Raw genomic sequence first — 24,946 nt, forward strand, 5'->3', positions numbered from 1 at the left:
AATGGACAATAACAATGACTATCTGATAATACAAATGGTAAAAAACCTTATGATGAAATCAGTGGTGGTGGTTCAAATCTGAAGTGTGAAAGCAACTCATTTTAAGAAGATGGCATCTAGTGTAACGGATTAGAAAGATGCAAAATGTTTGGAGTTGCACTAACTGCTATTAGTTGTGCTGTTAAGGTCTTTATTAAAAGTATGTCTTTCAGGCAAAGACAACTTGCCACTTAATGCTGCCTAAAGAGCATGTCTTAAAACCTCATGAAGATTTGAATTTTCTCAAGGGTGAGTGATTTTTAAATAGTTAAAAATGAAGTTTAGCTAAATAGCTTAAAAATACAAAACGGGTACAGACTAAAAGTTTACTTAACTTTTAGGAAAATAATTGTAAGGTAAGATAAGCTATTTCCTTTGCCATTCTCTACTTAGAGAGTATCTGCTAAATAAGTAGGCTGGGGTATTTGAATTATTTTCTAAATGAAAGCAACCCAACAATTACTTCAGTTAATAACAAAATGCATCTTATAATTGGCTTGCTTTCTTGCAGTACTTGCTGCAAAGCAGTAGTGAAATACAGTATAATAATGCACACAAATGCTAAACCACAGTAATGTTCATGTTCTTGGCTGTCAGTAAATTCATACAGCCTCTATTAAGGCATTTAATCATCCTGGAGATGATAGTTCATGGATTTACTTCAATATTCAGGAAAGTTTTGTTTACAAATCTGTAGACTTCAAACAATTCATCTTTTATCTGTTGATAAAGTAGTTATTTTTTCTGCTCAGATATCCAGAGTACAGCTGGCTGACAGGTTAAAAAGAGGAAACTTGCGTGGTTTTCTGAGGTCCTTTGAAAGGGTGTGGAGGGGCAACTACTGTACTTTGCGTCACAATATTTGGATTCACAATATGGATCTCTGTGGATTTACTGGCAAATTCCAAGATGAGGTAAGTTACTTTAATCAAGGTTGTTCACACTTAACCCCACTGATTTTTTTTTATGCCAGTAAATTTGGGTTCTTTAAGATCTCTGGATACATGAGCTTTTTTAAAAAGACAAAACTCAAAAGACTGAGAGCTTTGTGGTAGCAAAGATATTTTCCCATATAGTTTACATTTAATCTAGTATTTGTCTTTATCTTGTAGAATGCTTCATAATGAAGAGCTTTTCTCACTGGCCTTACAGGAGAACTAATTTTTCATGTTTCTTTGAACTCTTTTTCACTAACTATTCAGTACTGATTATTTTATCTGATGGAGTTAAGGTCCACAAATGAAGCACTCTCATGTGTGTTAAGGGCCGCTGAACTGACGCTGGGAGAAACAGGTGTTGGGAAACAAGAAACTCAGAGAAGTGAGAAAAAAATGGAACGGATCAAAAAAGTAAGTAGATGAAATAGTTAAAAAGGTGTTTTTAAGTGCCCTCCTTGTTCCCAGAGGTTAGGATCCTAATGGCAACTAGTATTTCATGGGAGTGTGGGGCTGCTTGCAAGCTCTGGTACAGGCTGCTGCTCTGCCTCTGCTTTCAGTACTGAGGCCCGGGATTTTAAGGTGGTAATGTCCTCCACTGTATGCATAGACATAGCTGGGATCAAGTGACAAATGAAGAAAAATACTTTAAATAAATACTTTGAGGAAATCCTTTGTCTCACTTCTATGGGTTTCCTTTAAAAGCACAGAGGGCACGTCTGTTTAACAGGTACTTATTTAGCCCACCTTTGCTGAATTATGTGGCACTAAGAATACCTGAGTCTGTATGTGTCAAATTGTCAGAGATTTATGCAGTTTGCAAGGTGGACAAAATGTGATTATAAATGGGGAAAATGCATGTAGACTCCTGAGGTCAGAAGGAACTGCTGTGTAGTCTGGTCCCATGTATTCGGTGGGCCTGTTCTGCTGCTGAGCCGTATCCCAGATGGTTCTTCAAGGCTTAACTGCCTGTTGGTTTCTCCCAGACAGTACTGTGATGTCTGACATCACAGCTCTTCTCCACAAGTAAGGTTTACACACAGTCAATGTTCAGGCTCTTTCTTAAAGAGGAGGAGGTCAGCTCTCTAGACTTATTTTATGGAACCTTTTTTCACCCATTTCTAGAATTTCTGCTTCCTAGTGGAGCACTGCGCCGAGTGGTCTCACCAGTGTTTGGAAAGGTGATCTTGCTTTCCTATTCCTGCTTAAAATTAACCTTTGAAACTTCTAGTGACTGATCTACTTATTTTACTGTGTTCACATTGACATATTACATAAATGTTTTTTTCCCCCCTCAAGAATCAGTTTGAAGCACGCTGTGCATAAAAGGTAATATGCGAACAATTTATCTCGATCAGTCAAGGGTTTTCAACTGATCACCAGTGCAATTGAGAAGTATTGTTTTTAATGTCCTGTTAGTCTTTGTTAACCGCTGACTTCACAAATAAGAGTCCTAAGGTTACGGCTACCAATTTTTAACTGCAAAAACCACAGGGCGGGTTTGCCTAGGACCAGGTGCTGCCGAGCCCTCAGGCCCAGCCCCTCCGCCGCCTCCCCGGGCACCTCCCCCGGCCGTGAGGCGGTGCCAGTCGCGCTGCTGCCCGCCCGCCGCCATGTTGTGTCGCCTCGCCTGGCCGGGCCGGTGAGAGCCTGGGGGGAGGCAGCGCCGTGCAGGCCGCTGGGCTGCGGCGCTGGGGGCGGCCGGGCAGCCCCCGGCTGCCGTGGCCGAGCCGCGGGAGGGCGGGGAGGAGGCGGTGGAGGGCTCGTCCCCTGCGCTCCGCTCTCCCCCCGCCATTTCGGGGGGCTGCTGGTGGCGGTCCCGCCCTGCCGGGGGCTGCGTCGCCCGGCTCGGGGCTGCCGGCTCGGCACGGCGCTGCCCCTGCCTGGCCGCGGGGTTTTGTCCCTTCTGCACGCCAAGGTCAAGGCGGAGGGGCCCCGCGGCCGCCCTTCCTCCCGGCCCTGCAGCGTTTCCTCGTGTCTCGTTACAGCGCGGGGTGCTTTAATCTGCAAAACGGGAGCTCAGCTTCTTTATCTAAGACAGCACCTTGCGTGTTTACAGCAGCAGATCATAACGGTCACTTCAGCCTGCGGAAGCGTTAAAACACCGAGTAACGCTGCTTCCTTCTGCCTTTTCTCTTCCAGAAGCGGGGCCAAGCTGGTAGCCCCCCTGGGGTGCCTGGTGTCCAGGCAGAAGCACACCCTCCCGGACCTGCCCTACGACTATGGCGCTCTGGAGCCCCACATCAACGCCGAGATCATGCAGCTGCACCACAGCAAGCACCACGCCGCATATGTCAACAACCTGAATGTGGCGGAGGAGAAGTACAAGGAGGCGCTGGCAAAAGGTTTGTGTCCGCAGTCAGCAGATGAGATGGAAGCTAGCTTAAGTAGATGATACGAAGAAAAAAAAAAAAGACAACTTTCTTCTACAGGAAATAGTTTCTTTACATTTTTTTGGATTGTGTATTTCAACCTTGCATTTTTTCCTTTTATTTTGTAATAAAGTAAAATGTTACTAAGAGCAGGTTTGTGGTAGGCTTCAGTGTTGCTAGGGTTAGCCAAAAGCCCAAGTTCCGCCCTCTGTAGTACTGTAAAATATGGGGAAACTGTGTTGACTGTGGTGGATTTAGTCCGTGTTTACACTAGTAACTGGAACCAAAGCGCCAATAGGAAGTTGCAGTCATTTTACTGAATAAATACTTTGTAATGAAAGCTTAGCAATAAAATTATGTAAAATATATAGAACATGTGCACTTCGATGGTTCACGCATCAGGTGCTTTGCTGATTGTTGTGAAGTAATCTTAGTCCCGTACAAGTGGATGTAAGGCGAATGTCTATGTGATACCCAGTGAGGAGAGCTGAAATTTGTTGTCAGTATGCCACTGGGTCAAATTAAGGGGTCATGTAGCTCGTGCCAATGTGAGGAACTGAAATACGTAGCATGACATAAGGGATTTTTTTTGTGTTAATATTTCAAATTGAATCTCGAGATACACTGGCTTTTGTGAAAACTTCACAGTTGTTTTAGCCAAACTACAGTGAAAACACATGAAATACTTTTTAAAAGACTCATTTCAGTCTTTAAGTTGGACTAATGAGAATGTGTGAAATATATGTATATATCCTTTTAAGGAGGCGGAATATATTTTTTCTGTAGTAACGATCTTTCTAAAGAGCTTCAGTTTATGTCTAAAAGGTGATGAATTTATAGACTCACTTATGCCTTGTTGCTGAGTGGCTCTGTAGTGTAATTTTGTTTGGGCTTAGATGAAACTGTGAAAATTGTCCATGTCTGAGTAATCTTGAGCCCTGTACCCCTGAGAAGTACCAGTGTGCTTGAATATAGGATGTTAATTACTTGTGAAAGTTTAGAGATTTTCAAGTGGCTATGTAAGACTAAAAATAACTTGTGCCATTTAAATTCTAATGAGATTTGATTAAGAATCATGCAATCAAGATTGCTGCTTTGTCCTGCCAGTGGTGGATCCAGGAAAATTGTCTAGCAGAGATTAATTAGTGCAACTAAGGAGGGAAACAAAACTATAAGAAATCAGTATATCTATTGCTGATGTTGCTCGTGCTGTGTAATGACTAAGGCTTCAGCCACTAGTGAAGGCAAAATTTCTGGTTGGCAGAAACATCTGCAGTGTCCTGGATCCTCTAAGGTATTTAAAAAAAAAAAAAATAAAATACTATCAGTTGATAGGCTCTCATCACTTGGTCTTGGTGATAGTGTTCCTAGAGGTAGAATTTAATCTTTCCGTAACGATTTTGCTGCCTGTATTTTGCAATGTATTATGGTTGTCATGCACATCAAAGCCAGACAAATATTTGCTTACACTGTTTTTGTGTGTGTGTTTTGGGTTGGCTTTTTTACTTCAGTGATAGCACAGTATGCAGTGTGTGGGATTTTGACCCTCGTTAGAAAGACTGGGAAGACCAGGCTTTAGGAAAGGGCAGAGTCTGAACTGCCACCTAATTCTGTCAGTACTGTCCTTCTTTCCCCATACTTAAAAGTTGAGCCTGGCCAAAACTTTCTGCACAGCATTTCACTGTTCGGTTAGACGTAAATTTATTCACTATATCACATCTATCTCTGTCACATCTATTTGCTATCTCTTCTGGATAACAGAACCTTGGCAATGGCTTCTGTTCAGCAATAGGAGATGAACTAATCTTTTTAGATCATCTTTAACATGTTGTTAACCTATCTGTAGCTGTTTAGACAACTCAAAAGCTTTCTTGAGTGGATTCCATTTGCTTGTGTTGTCAGTTCTTTGAAAATGAGTATGTACCTCTGTGACAGGATCCAGCATGGGAAGTAATAACTTTATTCCAGAAAGCTTTCAGCATAATCTGGTTCTGATTACTGGTCCATCAAAACATGCAGGATTTTGCCAATTGAAGGATATAACCTTGAAACTTATTTTCATTGAAAACTTATGCCTACCAGAATTTTCCATTCTTTTCTGACAGTTGACCTATGGTGCTTTACTTGGCTTCTGTATGAAGGAAAGGAGTGACTCTTAGCAGCAGACTGAGAAACTGAGCTGACAAGTCTCTTGAGCACCACCTCTGAGCTGTCTGTCTTGGTTTACTGAATTGTCCTGTGGTTTACTGAGTTGTCCTCAACAACTTCTGGGTTGAGGAGTGCAATAGGCTGGAGGGGGCACTGTATACAAGTAGGTTTCAAGGTAAGTTGCAGTAACATACAGGCAAGTTACTTTTGTCCATCATCTTTTCCAGTGCCAAGTTCAGCAGGACGGTTTTGACAGCAACCAAACACTGTGTTTTAGGGGCAGCAATCAAATGCTGTCTCAGCTTCACAGTGGTCATGCTTCTGCTAAGGCATGGTATCATAAACAATAACGGTGTTTAAAATGTCCTGGGTTATTTTTGGATTCCTGGCTTGTGATATTGTGGATATGTTTCTGGATTAACTTAAAGGCATGCAGAATTCAAGGAAAATGTCTTGAAGATGCTGTTTGACGGGATATGAGAGACGTCGCATCCTTCATTTGATACCTGAATGCAGAAATAGTGTTTGCACTGGCTGCGTTGGATGCTTTATTCCATTCCTGCCCCTGTCTGGTTTTGTTGCTCTGGGTATGGTTATAACTGGAGATGCAGATGCCACGTGTTAGTTACACTTTTTTTTTTTTTTTTTTAACTTGCAGATATTTTTCTGAATAAGAAAAAAAATCTATATTGCACTTGAAAGTGAATTCCTGCAGGAACAAATTATTCTTAAGAAAAGTTTGTAGGAAACTGTTTAGTTTTTGCATCTTAAGGAAAGTCTTTACAATAACAATGATCATTTCCAGCAAAAATTAAGCCGAAGGTGTGTGGTTGAGCATTACTGTAATCTATTGTAACAGAGGATTGAATTCTATATTTTGGGGAGATTTGTGAGACATCGTGGAACTGAGCAGCTTCATCCAGATACTTTATTTGTATGAGACTTACCAAGGTCATTGTGGTTTCTTAAGGGTATGGAACTTGGAATCCTAAATTCAAACCTTAGTGACAGGTGTGCTGCTGCTTTGTGACTCGTCTTCACGTCTGTCCTAGGATGACTCATTTATTCCTATAGGAGGACTTATGCCACTTGTTCCTGAAAGTGAGGGGGGGAAACAGCTGCCTGCACTGGTGCCTGATTTGAGAATGTACTGGAATGGTGGAAAAAGCTTCAAAAACTTTTGCAATGTTTCAGTTATTTTAAAAGGCAAAATAACAGTCAAAACACTCATGTTAAAGTGGTGCAACACGATTCTAAAACGTAAGGCACTAGTGAATGCTTTAAGGAATATGACATGTTTTGGAGGGGGAGGAGGGATGGACAAGGTTGTCTGACCTTGGGTGGTATGAGCGTTATGTGCAGGCCTGGAAACGAGGGTTAGCATTACATGTGCACTGCTTAGATGTGCTGCGGATGCTTCTAGATGGACTCCTGGTCTTTGTTTTTCTCTTGAAATTAAAGCCTGCCTGGACTGGGGAGTTCACCTATATTAGACAGCGGTATTTGGAGGACAGGTTTCAGATAAACAATTCTTCATGTTGAATAAAATGTCCTGGGTCATCACATCTCTTCCAAAAACAATCAATCAAAACAGCCTCCACCCCCCAAAAAAAAGAAATGAAAAATTGGAGGGAGAGGAACATTGTGGTTTATGTGCTGACTGTAGTCAGCAGCTTTTTCTGGAGCACAAACTGTTCACCCTGTTCAAGGTGTTTAAGAAGTTTAAAAATTCACAGTGGGCAAATCAATGACTTAAAGGGTGAATAGTGTTCTTTTCTAAAACTGGTGGTATTGAGCAATTTACAAGTGTGAAGTCCTTAACACATTCTGGCTCTACTGGTTGCTTTATTTAGCTGTAGAATGGCAGTAGATACTTCAGTACTGTACGTGTAACATGAGCTGCCTGAGAGGTGCAATATTGGCAGGTCACACGTAGTTATAGGACAAGCAAAAGATGAGAAATACTTAATGCAGTTTGCCAGTGGCTATCTAAAATCTGAGTAGCAGTCACAACCCCCCTTGCCTTTTTTGTAGATACGCTACAGGCTAATAAGAGTTGAAAGATGTTGGGTATCAGTGGAGGCCTAGTGGCAATTTAGTGTTTACTCTGGTGGTGATGTTTTTGTGATGTTTTTATTTGTCTACTTACTTATTTTTATCTTCTGCATCCTTAGGTGATGTTACAGCTCAGGTGTCGCTTCAGCCTGCACTGAAGTTCAATGGTGGGGGTCATATCAATCACACCATCTTCTGGACAAATCTTTCGCCTAATGGAGGAGGAGAGCCTAAAGGTTTGTTGTGATGGTTTATTGAGTCAGTTTTAAATGACCAGCAGAACTGATGATCTTTTGTCTCTTTGGAATAGTCTATATCTTTATTTTTTTCTGAATTTGCCTTTCTATGCGACAATTACCACAGTTCTGAGGAAGTCAGGGCCTTTTCAAAGCAAGGTAAAAATTCAAAAAGCTAGTTCTGTGCTCAGTGTATTTAATTTCTAAAACTGATTACGTGTACATTGCAAAATACTTGGCTATTGCTGTATATGTCCTTTCTATCTTCATAAGAGAAAGCTATCCAGAGCTGTGGTAATTAAGTTCATGTACATGTACTCAGCTTTCACAGAAAGAGAAGAAATGTGCTACAGACCACCCAGCCTAGTGACTGGATTTATGCTCCTTTTTCAAGTAGGGATAGTTTAACAGTTAAAACCTCAAGGAAGAAATCCCTTTGGGAGGATAGAGGAATGATAATCTCCAAGTGACCTGCAATTAAAGGTAACGGCCCTATAATAAAGATCTCACAAAAGCTGTTGTGGTAGACTTGAAAGTTTTTGAATGAAGTGTTTATGCCCGTCTGTAGACTGGTGGGATTCAGGTGCATAAGATTTTGAAGCTGAAATTTCCGCTAGTAGCTCAGCAGTTCTGTCCGTTTCTGATGGAGCTTTTTTCGGGTGGCATTCTTAGGAAAAATGCTTTAAAGCTTTGCCTTTGTCTATTTCTGTCTGCTTGCTCTCTTAAGCAGGTTGGGACAGAATTGTTAACTGACAATGCATCTATTTTGTCTAGACAGTTCCTTTTCTCAGAGCCGAACTGCTTCTGCCTCTTTCCTTCTGTTTTCAGGCAATACATGGAAGTTAAGAAGTACCTGACATACTGTGACATTTCTGTGTTTTTTTTTTTTTTTTTTTTTTTTTAAAGGAGAACTGATGGAAGCCATCAAACGTGACTTTGGTTCCTTTGCAAACTTCAAGGAGAAGCTAACAGCTGTATCAGTTGGTGTTCAAGGATCAGGCTGGGGGTGGCTTGGCTATAACAAAGAGCAAGGACGCCTACAGATAGCAGCTTGTGCGAATCAAGACCCTTTGCAAGGAACAACAGGTCAGGTTTTTTTCCTTCCCCTCCACTTTTTGTAGATTGCAGAGGCAAGTGTGTGAGATGGGAGAGGGATTTTTTAGACATGAAGAAAAATAGCTGGATAAATCAGTTCACTTCTAGCAGAAGTGAAAAACAGTTGCAGTTTATAAAACAGCATTTGTAAACCAGGACTTAGAAATTCTGTGGAGAGCAATAGGGCTTACAGTCTGTCTAATCAAAAAAAGGGAAATAGATGGCACATACTGTGGAAGTGCTGTCTCACACAGTAATTTCAGTTCAGGCTCCTTTGGACTGTTTCTGAGTAATTGGAGTCGCTTGCCTGTAAGAGCATTGGGAAAAATAATTCTGTTACGTTTAGATTGTTTTCTCTGACAGGAACTATTTACAGAACCCTAGGTATAGGCCAAGCAACAGGAGAGGGAAAGATGCATGTAACACCTCTTGTCTTGAAACAGGCTACTAGGTTTAAGATGGAAGGCTTATAGTGTACTTCCTTACTATTGGTAGATAGTGATGAATGTCAATTAAATAAGTTATTATTATAGTAATAGTAATTATTATAATAAAATAACACTTAAAATGGTCTGTGCACTGCTTATCAGCGGTAAAAAAAAAAAAAAAAGAAAAAGTATTGAAACAAACAGTGGTAAAGTGGGTAAATATTGCCCCTTCTCTCAGTGAAAACTCTCCACTAAAAACCTCAACTAGAAAAATGTTTTAGTATAAAAGCAAGGAAAGTAATGAAACAGTAACTTGTGATTAAAACAGTGGAAACAAATATTGGTATGGCAAGAGATTCTTTTGTGGTGGTGTATTTCAGGAAGATACTTGTGTTCTTATACATGTAAAAAAAACCTGTAAACTTATTAAAAAAAAAAAAAAAAAGACCTCAGCTGGTTTCAATTCTGTCTTTCTACAGTTGAAGAACTTGGGTAATAGCAAAATAAAACTTTACATGTGAAGCATTTTTTCATAGACTTAAAGTTTTTATCCTTCTTTTCTACAGGTCTTATTCCTTTGCTAGGAATCGACGTATGGGAACATGCCTATTACCTTCAGTATAAAAATGTTCGACCTGATTATTTGAAAGCCATCTGGAATGTGATCAACTGGGAGAACGTATCTTCAAGATATGCATCATGCAAAAAGTAGAGTGGAATTCTTGCACAGACTACTGAAATGGCACCACTTCTACTTCGGTATCACTCTGGTAGTAGTATCTGTGGCTTACAAATGAATAGCTCTACTGCAGAAAACACTTAGCTCATCCGACAAAAACATTTCATAATCAAGCAAAGTGTCTGCTTGTCTAATCCTGTGGAAGGTATTCCTTAGATTTTTGAAGCTTTAAATTGTTGTGCAACAAAGGGAGACACTTGAAATAATCTTTTCCATTGCATATAAAAACATAGCTCGCCTTGCTGAAGCTTAATGAAGTAATGGATTTCTTTGTTGCACTTAAATACCTAAGTGGAAGCACACACTTTATGTTACTATATGTTACTATGAACAAATAAAAGAATCTTCTGTAATTGTGTGTAACAGACTCATTTTTGGTAGCAGCTGGTCCAGTTACTTGCTTTGAAAAGGGCTGGGGAAGAGAAGCACCTTCTGTAATTTATTGTATTAAAGGCTCTGCAACTTTCTGAGAGATCAGGAAGACAGGAAAAACAAAACAGGCATCGCTGTGCCTGCCTGACTTGATGGTCTTCAGTTATCCCTGCCTTTCCTGGATTTCTTGTCTGAGATCTTCATGTGTTGTAGCAATGTATTAGCTTTTGAAGTGTTACCTTGGGCAGAAGATGGCAGTACTGGGACAGACTCAATTGTAGTTCTTACAGGAATGACGGTATGTGGTACTCATTTCATACTGGTTAAATATATTCTATATATTCATCCTTTAGCTTTAGGGCCTGATTATGTGCCTCAGTCAAGTCTAAACTGCCCACAGCTGTGTTCCTGAAGCAGTAGTAACAGGTTGAACTTCAGGCTTGAGACGGGAATGAAGTGCTGCCTGGTATACGGGAGCATGCCCGAGAGGTCCTGAGAGGCACGAGGAAGGGTTAGTGGGTTTTGGTTGCTCTGCTAGTTCTGTTGCACATCCTTCAGACAGGATGCTGCTGGATGTATGAAGTACTTTGTGCCTAAGTTTTCTTTGAGGGTTCCCAGAGTGCTCCTTTAAGTTCAGGATCGATTCTCAGAGAAACAAGGAAGAGGCTTGCATTGCCATGGTACTAGGCTGCTATTTTGAAGTATCAAGTGGGATTAAGGGGAGAAGTGTTTTTAAAAAAGAAATGCCTTTTATTAGGTGATGGAGGGAGATAAATTGCCACTACCATAGGAACAGTCTTTAACCAAAACTGTGACTAGTCAGATACTGTGTGTTGCACAGGATGGCTTGTTTTTACATTTAAAATATATTTTTTTAATTTTCATACTTGGGGATCTTCTGTAGACCTAATTCTCATCTCAGATATGCAGCTTGAGCTGCTGCTGCTTAACTCTGGATTGCCTTATATCTTGTTTAAAACATACACTGACATAGTTCTTGATATCTTGCTATCATGGTTTACTTCTGATAATGTGTGAGGAGTGATGAAGAAAAGTACCTCTACTGATAATCAGTCTGGCAGCTTTGACTTCAGTTAAAAGGAAAAAAAAAAAAAAGACTACCAAAGGGTTCATGCTCTTGCTCTCCCAAATCCGAAAGTCTGGATAGCCGGTGTGGAAGTCTATCATGAGGTACGCTCAGCTTTTCCTATGAAACCTTGGTCTTCAGGAGTAAAGACTAGCATCAAATGCATTTTTCCTCCAGTAGGACTTTCTGGCAGAAGGAATTGTACTTCCCAGGGGACACTTCTAATTAAGCAAAGCAAAATCTTTGCTGTAATTATTTACTGGGCTGAGAAGTTCATTTTGAGATCCATCTTGCTACCTTAATGGTGCAGCTTCTTTGTTTCCTTCTAAGCATTTCAGAATGCTTAAAATCTTGATAAAATGCATCATGTAGCCCATAGTATTCCTGATGCCAGACCACTGAAGCAAATCCTTTTTAAGGACTTAATTAGTTATGGAATTGACTAATATTGCTGACAATTATTAGGGGGAGAAAGGAATGGTATTTACAGTACCTTGTAAGTCCTGTGTAGGTGTAAATCAGTAGCTAGCTACAGATACGAAGCTTAATTAGGCAAGTTCATTGCTGAATGCATTGGTACATAAAATTTATGCTCATGCTGTTTTATTTGTGGTTGTATTTTGTTTATTCTGCTGTTGGGTTGGCATCTGGATTAGTAAAGGCTAATACTTTGATTTTAGTTGTTGGGTTCAGTTTATTGAGGCCCAGCTTCACAGAATTTGTCGGGTCAAGCTTATTGATAAGGTGGATTGAGTGGGGTAGAGAGAGAAGCAGGGGCATTTAGATTTCTAGAGGAGGAACAGGGACTTAGATAAGAAGAGAATCCTCTCTTTCTCACTTCCCAGAAGTATCTTCAAAGTATATAGGAGGCATATTGTGTTTGCCATGGAGTCTGCCTGAAGATGGAAGAAACAGCAGATTATTTTCTTCTTTCCTTATATGAGACTACATGATGTGCTGAAACACCATGTAGCAAAGAGATCCTCTTTAAAGACAAGTGAATGCTGAGGCAAGGCTTTGTTGAGTGCTGTAGCGCCTGTCTTGGGCATCATCTCAGTACTGCTTGCTCTTAAAGAACAGAGATGGATGCGGTCTGGGAGGGAATGCTTAAGCCGAGGAGGAAGTCTACATTAACTTCAGACCATGAGGAGGCAAACCATGGAGATCTCAAGCAGGCCCAGCTCTTGCTCAAGCTTTGAAGCCCAGCGCAAGGCTTGGTTTCTGCTGTGCAACAAGTTAAGAAGCTTTGCTAGCTTTCAGTCAGCTGGTGAGCTTGTCCTGATGCCTTCAAGTCTGAAAGCAGAAAGTCCAAATGGAATATGAAAGTTTACAAAATGTTGAGGCAAACGTTAAAAACACTGAAGCAATGAAAATGATTCAATGCATATTTCACTAGACAGTTATAAAGTACTTTTTTTTGTTCATTTGGGGTGTGTGTGTCTTTTGAAAGAAGAAAGGGCTTGGTTAAGCTATCTTAACTCCACGCTTCTGTGAAATCTGGAAGAAGTCTTGGTGTTTATGCCACTAGACCTGAAGTACATGCTTGTAATTTCTGAGTCTGCTAGCAAGGCTGGTGACTGTCAGGGCAGAAGTGCATAAACCTCGTACTGATCTGTCGGTGTTCAGACCCAGCAGTTTGCATTGCAGAAATTGCTTCGGAGGTGGGCAGGTCTGTCTCTCCCCACGTGGGCTAAGAAGCAGGTAAACGATTACAGCTGGCCTCAAATGCCATGTCTGAGCGGACAAGTCCAAGACACGTTACCCAAAATGTAACCTACCTGCAGTTTGTTCTACCTGGAGCTTTCTGGCCCTAACCATGAAAATAGTGTCTGTGTGTAAAGTTGGCTCTAGCACGAACTGTGCAGGATCTCTCACCAGTGAGCATGACATACATTATTTACAGACTTTATCTATAGTTCAGTTAGCACTGAAATTAGGAGTCTTTACCTGGGCCAGACAGAGGAATTGCAAAACTATGCCCACAGTCCCTCTGAGCCTCGCTGTTGTTGGTCCTTGTTTAACTGTGCTCCTTATGAAGGTGCTGTGTGTGTATACACAGTGAAATTGTGTTTAAGTCACAGTATGTTAAAAGAAGAACTTGGAAACGTAAAGCAGGAAAAATATTGCAGCACCTAGCCCAAACCCTCTTGGAAATGCTCATGTACTATGAGTAGAAGGACAAAGTGCGTCAGGGTGATGTGATAGAAAGTGCTTATAGGTGGCAAAGCTGCTGCGCTGGAAGCTTGGTTTGCAGACTAGGAATGGATTTCAGTGACTGAACTTTTCAGCAATGGGTGCAATGGGATCTCAAAGGGCAGTACACTGCTGGGACATGCAAGTGAACACTTTATATTTTTTTAGAAGAAAAAATATATAAAAAATTAATATATATATTTTTTCTTTTATATTTTTTTCTTGTAAGAAGGCACCTAATGCTGGTTGCAAAGCACATGCTTATCCCTGAACTAGAAAAGGCTGGGGCAGGTTAAGGCCAGCCGAACCAGGCTCTTGCAGTCCCTTTGCTGCCTCTCCCCGAGGCGGGCAGTGCGCGCTGATGCTGTTGGCAGTTCTGGAGATCCCGGCGGGTGGCGCCTTCATCCTGCCCTTGGGACAGGAGGGATCTGCACATGTGCACATTGCAGAGCAGTACTGCGTGAAAATAGATAAAAGGTGTTCTATTTTTTTCTCCCCCAGATTCTACTTTCCACCTCACGTTTATTTCACCTTCATCTAGAGCAAGTCTTTTTTCAAAAAAAGAAAGCTAAATGCCAAACCACTCCAGAAAATGCCACCTGTGACTCAGCCTGCGAGCTGGTAGGCTCCTGCAATAGACGTAGTAAAAACTACATACAGAAGACTCAGTTGTCTTTTTGTTTTGCATTCAAGATTTTTTTTCTCTATTACAGCAAAACAGGTTTAAAACGTGGCCATGCCTTCCTGCTAACATTTTACATTCCTACTGCTGCAACCTCTCAGAAGTTAATCATTACGCTAGCACAATGCAAAAGACTTCTGGTTGTATTCATGCCTAATGCTCAGCAGACAAAATACTGGTAAGTTTATAGGCTTAGGCTGCCTTTTCCTTGAAATGCTTTCTGCTTAATGTTGAAAAGTAATGCCTTTAGATTTCATCATAGCTTCTATTGCCCCTTTGATTTGAAAAACCAAGCTGCTTTGGGCATCCATGGTAGGTGTGTGTGTTTGCAGGGCTGGAGCCACTCCTGTCCCGGAGAACCAGAGCTGTACTTTTCCCACTAGAGGGGGGTATGTATCTGCTCTATTGTCAGTAGGATTTCGGAGCTGAATTTCCAAGAGGCAGGTGAAGAAGCAGTTCGTGTGCTCAGGCTGCGCAGGAAGGTAACTATTTGGGCTGCTGCTTCCACTTTCTAAATAATTGGGGTAACCTCTGTCACTGAAGCTACCTGTCAGCAGTATGTGGGAGGAGACAATGCTGTAGAGAAGACAACTTGTTTTGATAAATATAGGCAGATATGTGTCTTGCTGTAAGTAAGGCATCCAGAGGCTAGAGGAAGGTACTCCTAGTTAAAATAAAGATGTTCTGGCAGCCTCATCAGTCTCTAGCTATGTCTGTGTAGGGACATGCATTGTCCACGGCACCCTGAGTAGTCTAAAACCCAGACATTTAGCAGCAGGTGACAAAGTCTTTTACGTTGCTGTAATTAAGACAAGGCTGCAAAGAGTACCCCACAGACTACCTGAGGCACTGAGGTTAGAGTTGTGCTGCCTTGTAGGGCAATTGCTGGCCTGAAGAAACTCCAGATTTTCACTGGATCAACTTACCTGAAGAGATGGATGAACAAATTAGCACAGGGGCAAGTGAGCACCTGCTGCCTAGGTGTCTTGGGACCCGCCAGAGCTGCTGGTGTCCCCACGTAGCCTTGCAGTAGCATTGGAGCAGGGCTCGGACAGACCTGTCCTGCTGCAGCATTTTCAAGCATCCCTCTGGATTGGTAGCAAGTCCCTGCCAGGCAGAGCTCCCTGCAGCACAGCACTTGGGAAGCCTTGTCACAGGGGCCATGTGAAATGACTGGCAGACCCTTAGTGGTGGACTCCTCTTGCACATAAACTTCCAGAAGAAATGACAGCTTCCTCAAGTTGGATCTGAAGGCTTTAATTTCTCTAAAACTCCAGGGAAACCAGCAAAAATTACTGGTTATTGCACTAGGCAATTACAGACAGGTTGGAGGCTTCCAGGAACTAACTTCCTTTGAGTGGATTAGGGAAAGTGGATGCTTTGAAAAGCCCAGGACTCTCCCAGTTAAACTACAATTACTTTATCTTTTTTTTTTTTTTTTTTTTTTAAGTGTTAATTAATTAATTAATTTGTGGGGAGGAGCCAAGCCTTTACCTTCCTGGCTTCTCCTGACTTCAGCTGAGCCCTTGCTGAGCACTGCTTCCTTTAGGGTGAGCTCTGTGGTGCTTCTGTGCCTTGAAGCTGTGCTCGTTCCCACCTGCTGCTCCATAGTGCCTGTGTGTTAAAGGCTTGTCCCTTAGCCTACTGGAAACAGGCTGTAGCTATAAAGAGTCTGAGCTAGAAGCAAGTAGCATGGTAACTGAGTTCACAGGATTCATAGGATTTAACAGAAATCATAGGATTCATAGGATCCTAGAAGCACAGAATGGTTTGGGTTGGAAGGGACCTTAAAGACCATCTAATTTCAACCTCACTGCCATGGGCAGGGACATCTCCCGCTAGACCGGGTTGCTCAAAGCCCCATCCAGCCTGGCCAGTTACTATTATCAGTGAGTTTGCAACACTGGCAGTCGTGGAAGACAGTATTGCACAGGAATTCCAGTTTTCTGTTTGTATGTTTGATTGGTTTGTTTGTTTTTAGAGAAAGTTAAAAGTTTTCACATTATTACCACAGAGCTTGTCATTGGGACTGTGGAACGCAGACATGTCTTGGAGGTCTGGAAACCAGAAGGTACAGAGAAGAACCAGCTGTTAATTTCAGTGTCGTGGTTCTGAAGGTAATCCCGCAGTTCTGAGAAAGGTTAATTTGTCCCATCCCAGCACTTGGCCTTGGTGGGAACGGGTAACACTGCAACCTCTGCTACGCCTCTAGAAATTCTGACCTGAGGCAGGGAAAAGTAAGGGCTTCCAGTCTGCAGGAATTTTGAGTTTTGGCTGTGGTCAGTACTGGCCAGAACCAGAAAGTTGTCAGTATTTCCAGGAACGCAGGAGCTCCCCAGGCCCCGCAGCTGCAGAGGAAGGCTGCCGTTCCTGCCTGCCACAGCAGCTGGGGTGGGCTTCGAGCCTCAGCCTTCTCCAAGGGTCATCCAAGCAGAACAAAGTGTCTGGGGCTCACCAAGGCAGCGACTAGGAAAGCTCTCCATCTCCCACTGTATCTATGTGCATCTGTGTTTGACTAAATGCTTCACTGGGGTATTTCCAGCCACGCTCAGCCCTCATGCAGAATTCTGTCGAGTAAGAGCTGTAGGAAGGAGGGGAAATGCAGCCTTTCAAAGGGTGCATCACTGGGCTTCATCATCCCATAGGAGATGCACACAGATAGCTAGCCTGCCCCTCTGGTTAATCAGTGCGTGCTACTTGGGTCCTGTGAGTGTTTTAGTTCATTTCCCAAGCTGCTGAGAGGAACTTGAGGTACGTCAGAAACAGCATACTCTTCTTCCATCTGGGTTCCCCTGCCTCTACTTCAGGATTTCAGACTATTCCAAAAGACCTTGGGTTTGACTGCAGTAAGCCATATCGGTGTTTTCAAGGAAGAAATGCTTGTAAGTTCATGCCTATTTACTATTTTGACAAAAGAATAAGGATCACAAAACTGAAACTCTCACCTGGATTGTTTGGGGGGATGGAGGAGTATTATTCTGGAGAGCTAAGTGTGGGCTTGGTGTCTGTTTGCATAACTAAATGAGATAGGAACCGTAAACTGGAATTAGCCTGTCTGAGTGTAAAAAGCTCCAGCAGGAATTTTTCCCTTGTCTTCATGGGATCCAGGTCAGTTAAAAGCAGTTCAAAGCCAGAACTGCTGCTTTTCTGTATTAGCTAGCTGGGAATTGGAGTTCTTCCTGGATTTTATCTTCAGTGTAAGTTGCAGCAGTTAAGCGATTGTTGTTGTCCATCTGCTGGTACTCACTGCTGGTCCAACTGCGTTCTCTCCAGCTGTTATGAGACTGTGGATGTACAGAGTATGTGGCTGGCAAAGCCATGCTTTTCATGGGGCAAAGTACAGATTATTAATTGGAATTTAATATATTTGTTCCGAATGTGGTTGTCTGGCATAGGCTCTGTGGGACAGATAGAGGCGTGGGCTGGTGATGAGGCTTCAGTCCCAAATCTGGTCCACGAAAGTAACATCTGCATCTACTCGTCTTGGGGCTGGGTTTTTCTCCAGTGAGCTCTGATGTCAGCCTTGTTAGAAAGAAGTGTGCTTCCATGGCTGTGGTGAGGTATACCAGGAGCTAGCTCGTGTTGGGATGTGGGAGCATCCCATCATAGCCCGCTTTCCTTTGCCTGAGCCCTTTGCATCAGCAGCTGGCGCGTCACAACAGTACAGTGATCTCCCTGCTGTATGTGTTATTCCAAACCACGCAGGGCTCACTGTAGGTTTTGAGAGCAAAGCTCTCCTTGGCCAGCAAGGAATCTGACCCCAAGTCCTTGGAGCCAGCTGCAGGGAGATGCCGTGGGCTGGATCCCAGGGCAGGTCCCAGCGTGGAGGCAACGATGCAGAGAAGTGCTTGTCTGGCTGCTGCTCGCCTGGAACTTCTTCCAGGCTCTGATCTGGACCCGACATCCAAAAATCCCAGCCATCCCGTCCAATTATGGATCCTCGGGGATTACAGATTTGAAGGGGCTGACGTGTTTGTGCCTAAATATGCAAATGTGATCATGAGCTTATCTCTGTGTGTGCCGTTCTGTTAACCTCTTCTGGGTGTTTGGGGGAAAAATGGCAGAAATATCAGCTGATTACGCTCAGTCAGGGAACCCAACATCTGGCTGCCAGCCTCAGGAGGCTGTGTAATCCCTGCTCATGTGCTTTCCATGCTTTAGTCCCCTGCTGTGACTGAGCGCTGGCGTGGATCTCACCCCTTGTGGCAGAGCGTGAGCTGATGTGTTGGAAGGACAGAAGGTGTCCACCACTGGGCCTTGTTTACATGTAAGTGCTGCCAGATTAATCCAAATGGCAGTGTGTGTGTACAGTTCTTGTATTGCTTCATTGCTCAAGCCTTGGCGTTAGGAAGCTGTTGCTTGGGCTGGAACTGCTCTGAGAATTACCCATGTGTGTTGTGTATTGCTGGGCCTGCACTGTCAACGTCACAAAAAACAAAGGCCAGTGGGTATATTACAGGGCAGGACAAGCAAGATCTCCACCCTCGACTTGAGGCATTTTCAGCTGGTGCTCTGGTTATAAATAATTTTCTGTTAGCCACTAAATTGATTTCAGAAAAAAAAAAAGAAAGTGTTTTGTTTTCCTCCTTCCTCAGCGAAATGAGACTTTGTGCCTTCTCCCCATGAGTTATTCTGGGATGAATGAAGAAGGGTGAGATGACAGCACCATTCATGCAAGAAGGGAGGAGGTGGGTGCTGCAGCTTTTTCTCTGCTCTCTGGGTAGGCAGTTAGGATGGTCCTCAAAAAATGCAGGAGAGCAGCACTGAATTCTTCCTCTGCTGAAGTGGGCCTGAACGTCCATCTCCCACCAGAGACTCCTGCCTGGCCATTCCAAGAACATTTTGAAGGTGATGAATTCTTAGTTTCCATGGACAAAATTATTTCAATGTGCATTAACAGAGGCAGTCACACAGATGTGACCCTCTCCAGCCCATGCCTGAGCTACTCACTGAAAAAGGAGGCTCTGGATTTCCAAAAAACATGGCAGGCAGTATCCTGACTGCTTGAGGGGAGCCACCTGCCCACACACACCATGGTTTCATTCCACTATTCTAACTCCGTATCTCCTTTCTAGCTCCAATCACTTGGTGACACTGGATGAATGGGCAAGACGTTTTAAATCAGTCAACACCCTGTATTCAGTAAATAAGTTATTTGCTTCCCCAAGTCTTGCCCAGAGCATTTTCCAGCTCCATGAAACTATTTTCTATTGGCTTGAAAGAGGAGCAGGAATCAAGTTCGTTTGTTGATTCAGTCAGAGAATGTTTAGCAGCAACTAAACAAGAACTCTGGTTTACTGATTTTCATCATGATCAAATTTAGACTTCATCTACAGATACTTAGGCTTCAGAGTGGATTTTTTTTCTTCCCTCCCTCCCAAATAATTTACAATGAATTAATTCGTCTCATGTCAGAAGGACCTATATTGGTGGCAGTTGGCACTGACATTAGGTTTATGCTAACTTGAGCGCAAAGTTATATATAGCACTGAGTAGGAATCAGCAATGTGAAAAATAAGAGAAAAAGAAGAAGAAATTCCCTGTAACACTTCAGATCAAAAAGGAAAGAACTATTGGAAGGTCACAGCATCCGTATTCGGTGTTAATTTTTGCAGGGAAAAACAAGGACTATAGGCCAAAAATTGAAATAAGTTTTTGTTTGTTTGTTCGCTTTTTTTTTTTTTTTTTAAAGCAACATAACCTCATTTTCTCTCGGGGAAATGACTGAGGTTTGTCCTTCACCTGGACCAGGAAAACAAATGCAGTGGAAGAGGCAGAGAGAGGAGAGATCTTTTTGTTTTGGCCTTTTGTACTAATTAGTATGTTATTCTTGACAGCGATGAAAAACTTGTAGAAATTTACTGGAAAATACAACAACAACAATCCAAGAAATCAGATAAAAAGGATATTACTGGGAAACTACAAAAGAAAATAAGTGCTTGTAGAAAGACAACTGTTTGGTCATCTATTAGTAATAATTATTGGCGGTAGATTCAAAGCTGCCCACAGAAGTTAGTATCGCCATCATCCACCCAAAACAACCCATCCACCTCCACCACCAACCATCCGCTTGACATCATATCAGTCAACTTTTCAGCTTACAGTCAAGAATTATCCAGAATGCCTCAGCCTTACTACTGGCATTAATCTCCAAGAAAGACACAGGAAATAAAAAGTCACACCAATGTCTTCCCATAGGAAGGGTGCAGGATGGCTGCAACCATTTTGGTGAAGCCTTGCATATACAGCAGAGCTGCCCTTCCATGGCAGCTTTCAGGGTTGAAGGGTTGAGTTCATTGCATGGTGATTCATCACCATGAATCAGGTGGAGCAAAGCAGCTGGATGACTCTACTAAGCCAATGGCTATTAAGAAATTATCTACATAGGGAGGAGCACTTGCAGCAGAAGATAGTATTTATTTCCATAAGAACAAAATCATCCTTTTTATGTTGATTTCTTGGCCATGTGGCAGAACAGAGAAGGGAACAGACAGTGGTAATCCCTGGGTACTTCTTGCACTCTCTAGAACTGTGTGGATGATGCTGTACAAGTTCAAAAATCAAGTTTTGAACAAAATTTTTTTTCATCTTTTTCCCCAGGAACTCATTATTATTGTTCATGGTGTGCTGTCAACTCAAATACATGGAAAAAGCAAGTGCTGTCAACCTTAGGGTTGCCTAGAAAGGTTGTATAATCCTTGGAGATCTTCAGAAGCCATCTGGACATGGTTCTGGGCAGCCTGCTCCAGGTGTCCCTGCTTGAGCACCAGATGACCTCCAGAGGCCCTTGCAACCTCAGCCACTCTGCAATTTCACAATACCGTGCTTCATCCATCATTCAAGGTGGCCAAAAATAGAGACAAAGTTGACTGTAAAAGTGTTCTTGTCAGCAGGACAAGGTCTGTCACTGGAAGTATGCCAACCTGGTACAGAACGGAAGTGGTGCCTGATACAGCTGGCAAATAATCACATGGTACAGGTGAAAAAACAGTGTGATGTAGGAAACAATGAGAAGATTGCCCTAAAATGTATATTCTGCTAAATGAAACCATTGCTTCATATGTTGTCTTTTCTTTGCAAAATTTTTTGTTTTGCTGAGGGTCATGTGATATTTTTCTTCAAATTTGTCATGTCACCTTTGTTCTCTGAACTTGGTTTTGAGTTTCAAGCTTTGTGTGGATCCCGTTTATAATGAACAATCAATAAACTTTGGTTTCGAACTAATCCAAGCAACACATTTCTAGCTTTGCCTGCTTACAGTTCAAAAATAAGCTGGCCAAGAAAATTTGCTGAAGCAAGAGGAGTTTTTGATAAAACATTCAGGAAACAAGTGAATTTGGGATGTCAGTTTGTAGGGATCTAAATTCTGAATGAGTACTTTTGAAAAATATGTCTGATCTATATATAGTTGGAGAAAGCATAAACATCTTGAGAAATGTTTTGTATTTTTACATTGGAATTTGAAAGAGACCTTGGGGGCCCCAACCAACATGACTCCAGTCTGTGAATGTCTGATGGGTAATGCTGGATTAGAACAGCTATGAGCAGATGGGCTATGTGCTCTTCTTGCACTAGAATTTAACAGATTATCGTTAAGAAAGTTTCTGGAAAAAAAAAAAAAAAAAAAAAAAAAAAGCCTAAACAATTACTGCTGGTGTCTAGAAGGTCACTGCCAGAACCTTTGGCCTAAGATGAAATTTATATCAAAATAAGACTCTGTATAAGTAGGGCCCAGAGACCATTGGCTTTGTGTAGGACAGACAAGTCTGTCTGCTTGTGTTCCCTAAGGCGCAGCCATAAATATCACTGTAGTAATGAGAGCTCACAGAAAAATCTGAGACAGTTCTTGCTCCGAGGGATGTTGCTGCAGAAGAAGTTTGAATAGCACTGTGTTCTCTGTTAATGAGATGTTGTGCATCTTACTCTTTTGAGATTGCCTAGCTAATACATTGGCTACGTCTGAGATATTTTTGCACATATAGACAAAAATTCAGAGCCAGTGCCTAGAAAGTTGTGCATGAATATATTCCCAAGAGGTGAATGGGTGATGCTGGCAAAATACTGCTATATTGCATGCAAGTAAATACTATTATTCTGAAGATATCTGTAATTACAGCTGTAGAAAAACTAACTGTGTGTTTGGATGTAATCAATCATGCCATGGCCAAGTTTATGAAGGAATTAATATGAAATGGATGATCTCTATATCTCTTTGTGTTTAAAACCAGTAAATTTCATATATTTTAATTTCCTTTCTCAATTCCCACTTCATTGGCTTTACACTTTTTGTCTTTTTCCCTGATGAGAATTTTTCTCTCTCCCTTCTGAAGCTGAGGGCTTTGATCCAGTCCTTGCCTCCCTCTTATTAATTTGCGTAATCCCACAGAGCAGTAGGATGCCTGTGGCTCATCGGAGCCTCTGTGCCGAGGTGGATGGAACAACTGGATTTTGCAAGATCAACTAATCCCATATGATACACGAGCTCCTCAAAGAGTAGACACAAGCTCTGTTCTCAAAACAGCAAAAACTAATCCCCATTTAAATCACACTGATGTAATATATATTTTTTTCCAGGGGATTCAGGTTGCCAAGAAGATGGTGTATATTTGGTGAGCAGTGAATTTTTCTGGGAAAAAAAATAATTCAGGTGTTTCACATGCCAGTTTCATGTTCCCATGCTTTAGTTTATTTAACTGAGCTGCCAAAGGCATGTCCTGTATGGTCTCTTACACATTGCATGGACATGAACACCAACCAATGATGAGATTTTTCTTGATGCTGATCTGTGAACCCACTCCAATTTTCGGATATGTCTTTGTGGTCATCAGCCCGGTACTTTGGGCTCTCCTTGTCCTGCCTTCCCCGGTATTGTGTGCGGAGGGTGAAAGCATCCACTAGTGTTGCTTCATACTCTCCTGTTTACCTACCACAGCGTCCCGTTAGCTCTCCAGAGAATCTCAGGCTGTTGTTTTCTGGAGAAAGGATGCTAAGAATAGGGAGAGCACAAAAGTAGTTCTTCGTGATCATGGCATAACTTCAGAAAAGGCTGCAATGAGAAGCCTGAAGTGAAAAGTGCACCCTTTGAAACTACAAACATAATACCAAGGAAAAGTCCCCATAGCAGCAGAGGGATGGGTGGCATGTTTTTTCTTCTCTATGGTGAGCTAAGTGCATTGCTGCTCGGAGGAGAGGTGTATCCCATGAAAATATGGCCCTCCTTTCACTGCAGAGCATGGAGCCTGCTCTGCAAGGGGGCAGGACGGGGCTCTTGTCGTGTGCTGTACAGTCTGTAAGCCAAGCCTTCTCTTTGGACCTATAGGGAAGTCAGAGGCACTGCTGTTCCAGCTGATGACTGAATATAAGTCTATGGAGGAGAAGTGGCCTGCTCTCATGCAAGGTGGGCTCCATCCTGAGAGACCTTCTGCAGACCTGGGAGGGTGTCCTTGCAGCAGGTGACTTTTCTCACTGGTCCCTGGGAGTAAATCTGCCCTCTTACATGTGGCTGTGCCATACTTTTTTGTAGCCTTCCAGGCTACTTTCTCCCCCAGCTTCTGTTGACTTGGTAATCATTAAATCAGGATAACCCTGGCCAACTATGTCCTTTAAGGACAATACTCATTGTTAAATTATCTTTTTGGCCAACATTTTCTCAGGGACTACACATCTTTTCTTTGATAAACAGGAAAAAAATGCAAAAATCAAAGAAATGAATCAAAATGGAAAGCCAGCAAGTGTAAACCTAAATCTCTGCAAAGACATGGTTTTCACTAACAAGCATTGTGTGAAGAGCTGAAATTCCTTTTTTTTTTTTTTTTTTTTTTTTTTTTGTAGTAGCAAGAAAGTCGACTGATGAATCCAAACTGAAAAGGAAATAAAATCACACTCCCATCCGAATTGCCAAGTGAGCGCACAATAGCTGCATTTATTTTATTAGCCTTCTGACCTTTCCCTTCTCTGGTGAGGTTTCTTTTTCCTATTAGCATTATTAGGATGTCTACTGAGATGGCAACAAAACAAACATTGTTATTGTTGGCTAATTCCCCTCCTCTCATCACGCAGGGAGCGCAGACACAGCGGCCGTGAGCAGACACTGGCCTTGCACCTCCTGCTCGCACCCCATGTACATGACACCAGGTACCAGCAGGAGCACCACCACGTGGAGGACACCGCATCTGTTCTTGGAAGGCACCTCAAGTCATGCTTGACTTGGAGCCTGGGACTCGACTTCTTTGCCTCCAGTGGGGGAGTGTTATTTGGTTTGATACCCTTCATGTATTTTTTGCACAGATAAGGTCTTTTTTTGCAGCTGCACCACAACACCGCTTTCTCTGGAGATGATTAACTCTAGACCTTGTGGGGATGGCTTGATATTTCCTGTTCCCATTATTCCTAGGGAAGGCTGGTCTGCTACAAAGTGCTGCGGCTACTGGACAGATGGTGTGATGATTGTGGCAGCACTTGCCCAAAGCCCTGTGCGGGTTGTGTGTCCTTAATTTACCGATCAGCATAACAGACTGCTCGGCATCAGTGGAGCTGGGTGTTTCAAAGCTCTTTACCAAGAAATA

General features: G+C 42.4%; 1 protein-coding gene and 1 long non-coding RNA gene across 2 annotated transcripts; both read left to right on the plus strand.

The window, feature by feature from the left end:
• The first annotated feature begins 2,537 nt into the window (after nt 1–2,537).
• On the plus strand, nt 2,538–10,400 carry SOD2 (superoxide dismutase 2). Its single transcript, XM_084512963.1, has 5 exons — nt 2,538–2,616; nt 3,117–3,319; nt 7,669–7,785; nt 8,692–8,871; nt 9,875–10,400. Exons 1-5 carry the CDS (start codon nt 2,588–2,590, stop codon nt 10,018–10,020), a joined length of 675 nt encoding a protein of 224 aa, XP_084369089.1. The 5' UTR covers nt 2,538–2,587; the 3' UTR covers nt 10,021–10,400.
• A 6,819-nt stretch (nt 10,401–17,219) lies between these two features.
• Nucleotides 17,220–21,969, plus strand: LOC311433639. The gene is made up of 3 exons (XR_014690869.1): nt 17,220–18,648; nt 18,977–19,069; nt 20,982–21,969. It is a non-coding gene; the product is annotated as an uncharacterized lncRNA (long non-coding RNA).
• Nucleotides 21,970–24,946: the final 2,977 nt, after the last annotated feature.

This window comes from Aythya ferina, assembly GCF_964211825.1.
Source record: "Aythya ferina genome assembly, chromosome: 3".
Classification (NCBI taxonomy): Eukaryota; Metazoa; Chordata; class Aves; order Anseriformes; family Anatidae; genus Aythya; species Aythya ferina.

What these genes read in the sequence shown, in the direction of transcription:
- SOD2 (XM_084512963.1), top strand. Translation starts at nt 2,588, where the DNA reads ATGTTGTGTCGCCTCGCCTGGCCGGGCCG. An exon ending in CAAGGAGGCGCTGGCAAAAG is followed by an intron (nt 3,320 to 7,668) that starts GTTTGTGTCCGC and finishes CTGCATCCTTAG; the next exon opens with GTGATGTTACAGCTCAGGTG. An exon ending in TGGAGGAGGAGAGCCTAAAG is followed by an intron (nt 7,786 to 8,691) that starts GTTTGTTGTGAT and finishes TTTTTTTTAAAG; the next exon opens with GAGAACTGATGGAAGCCATC.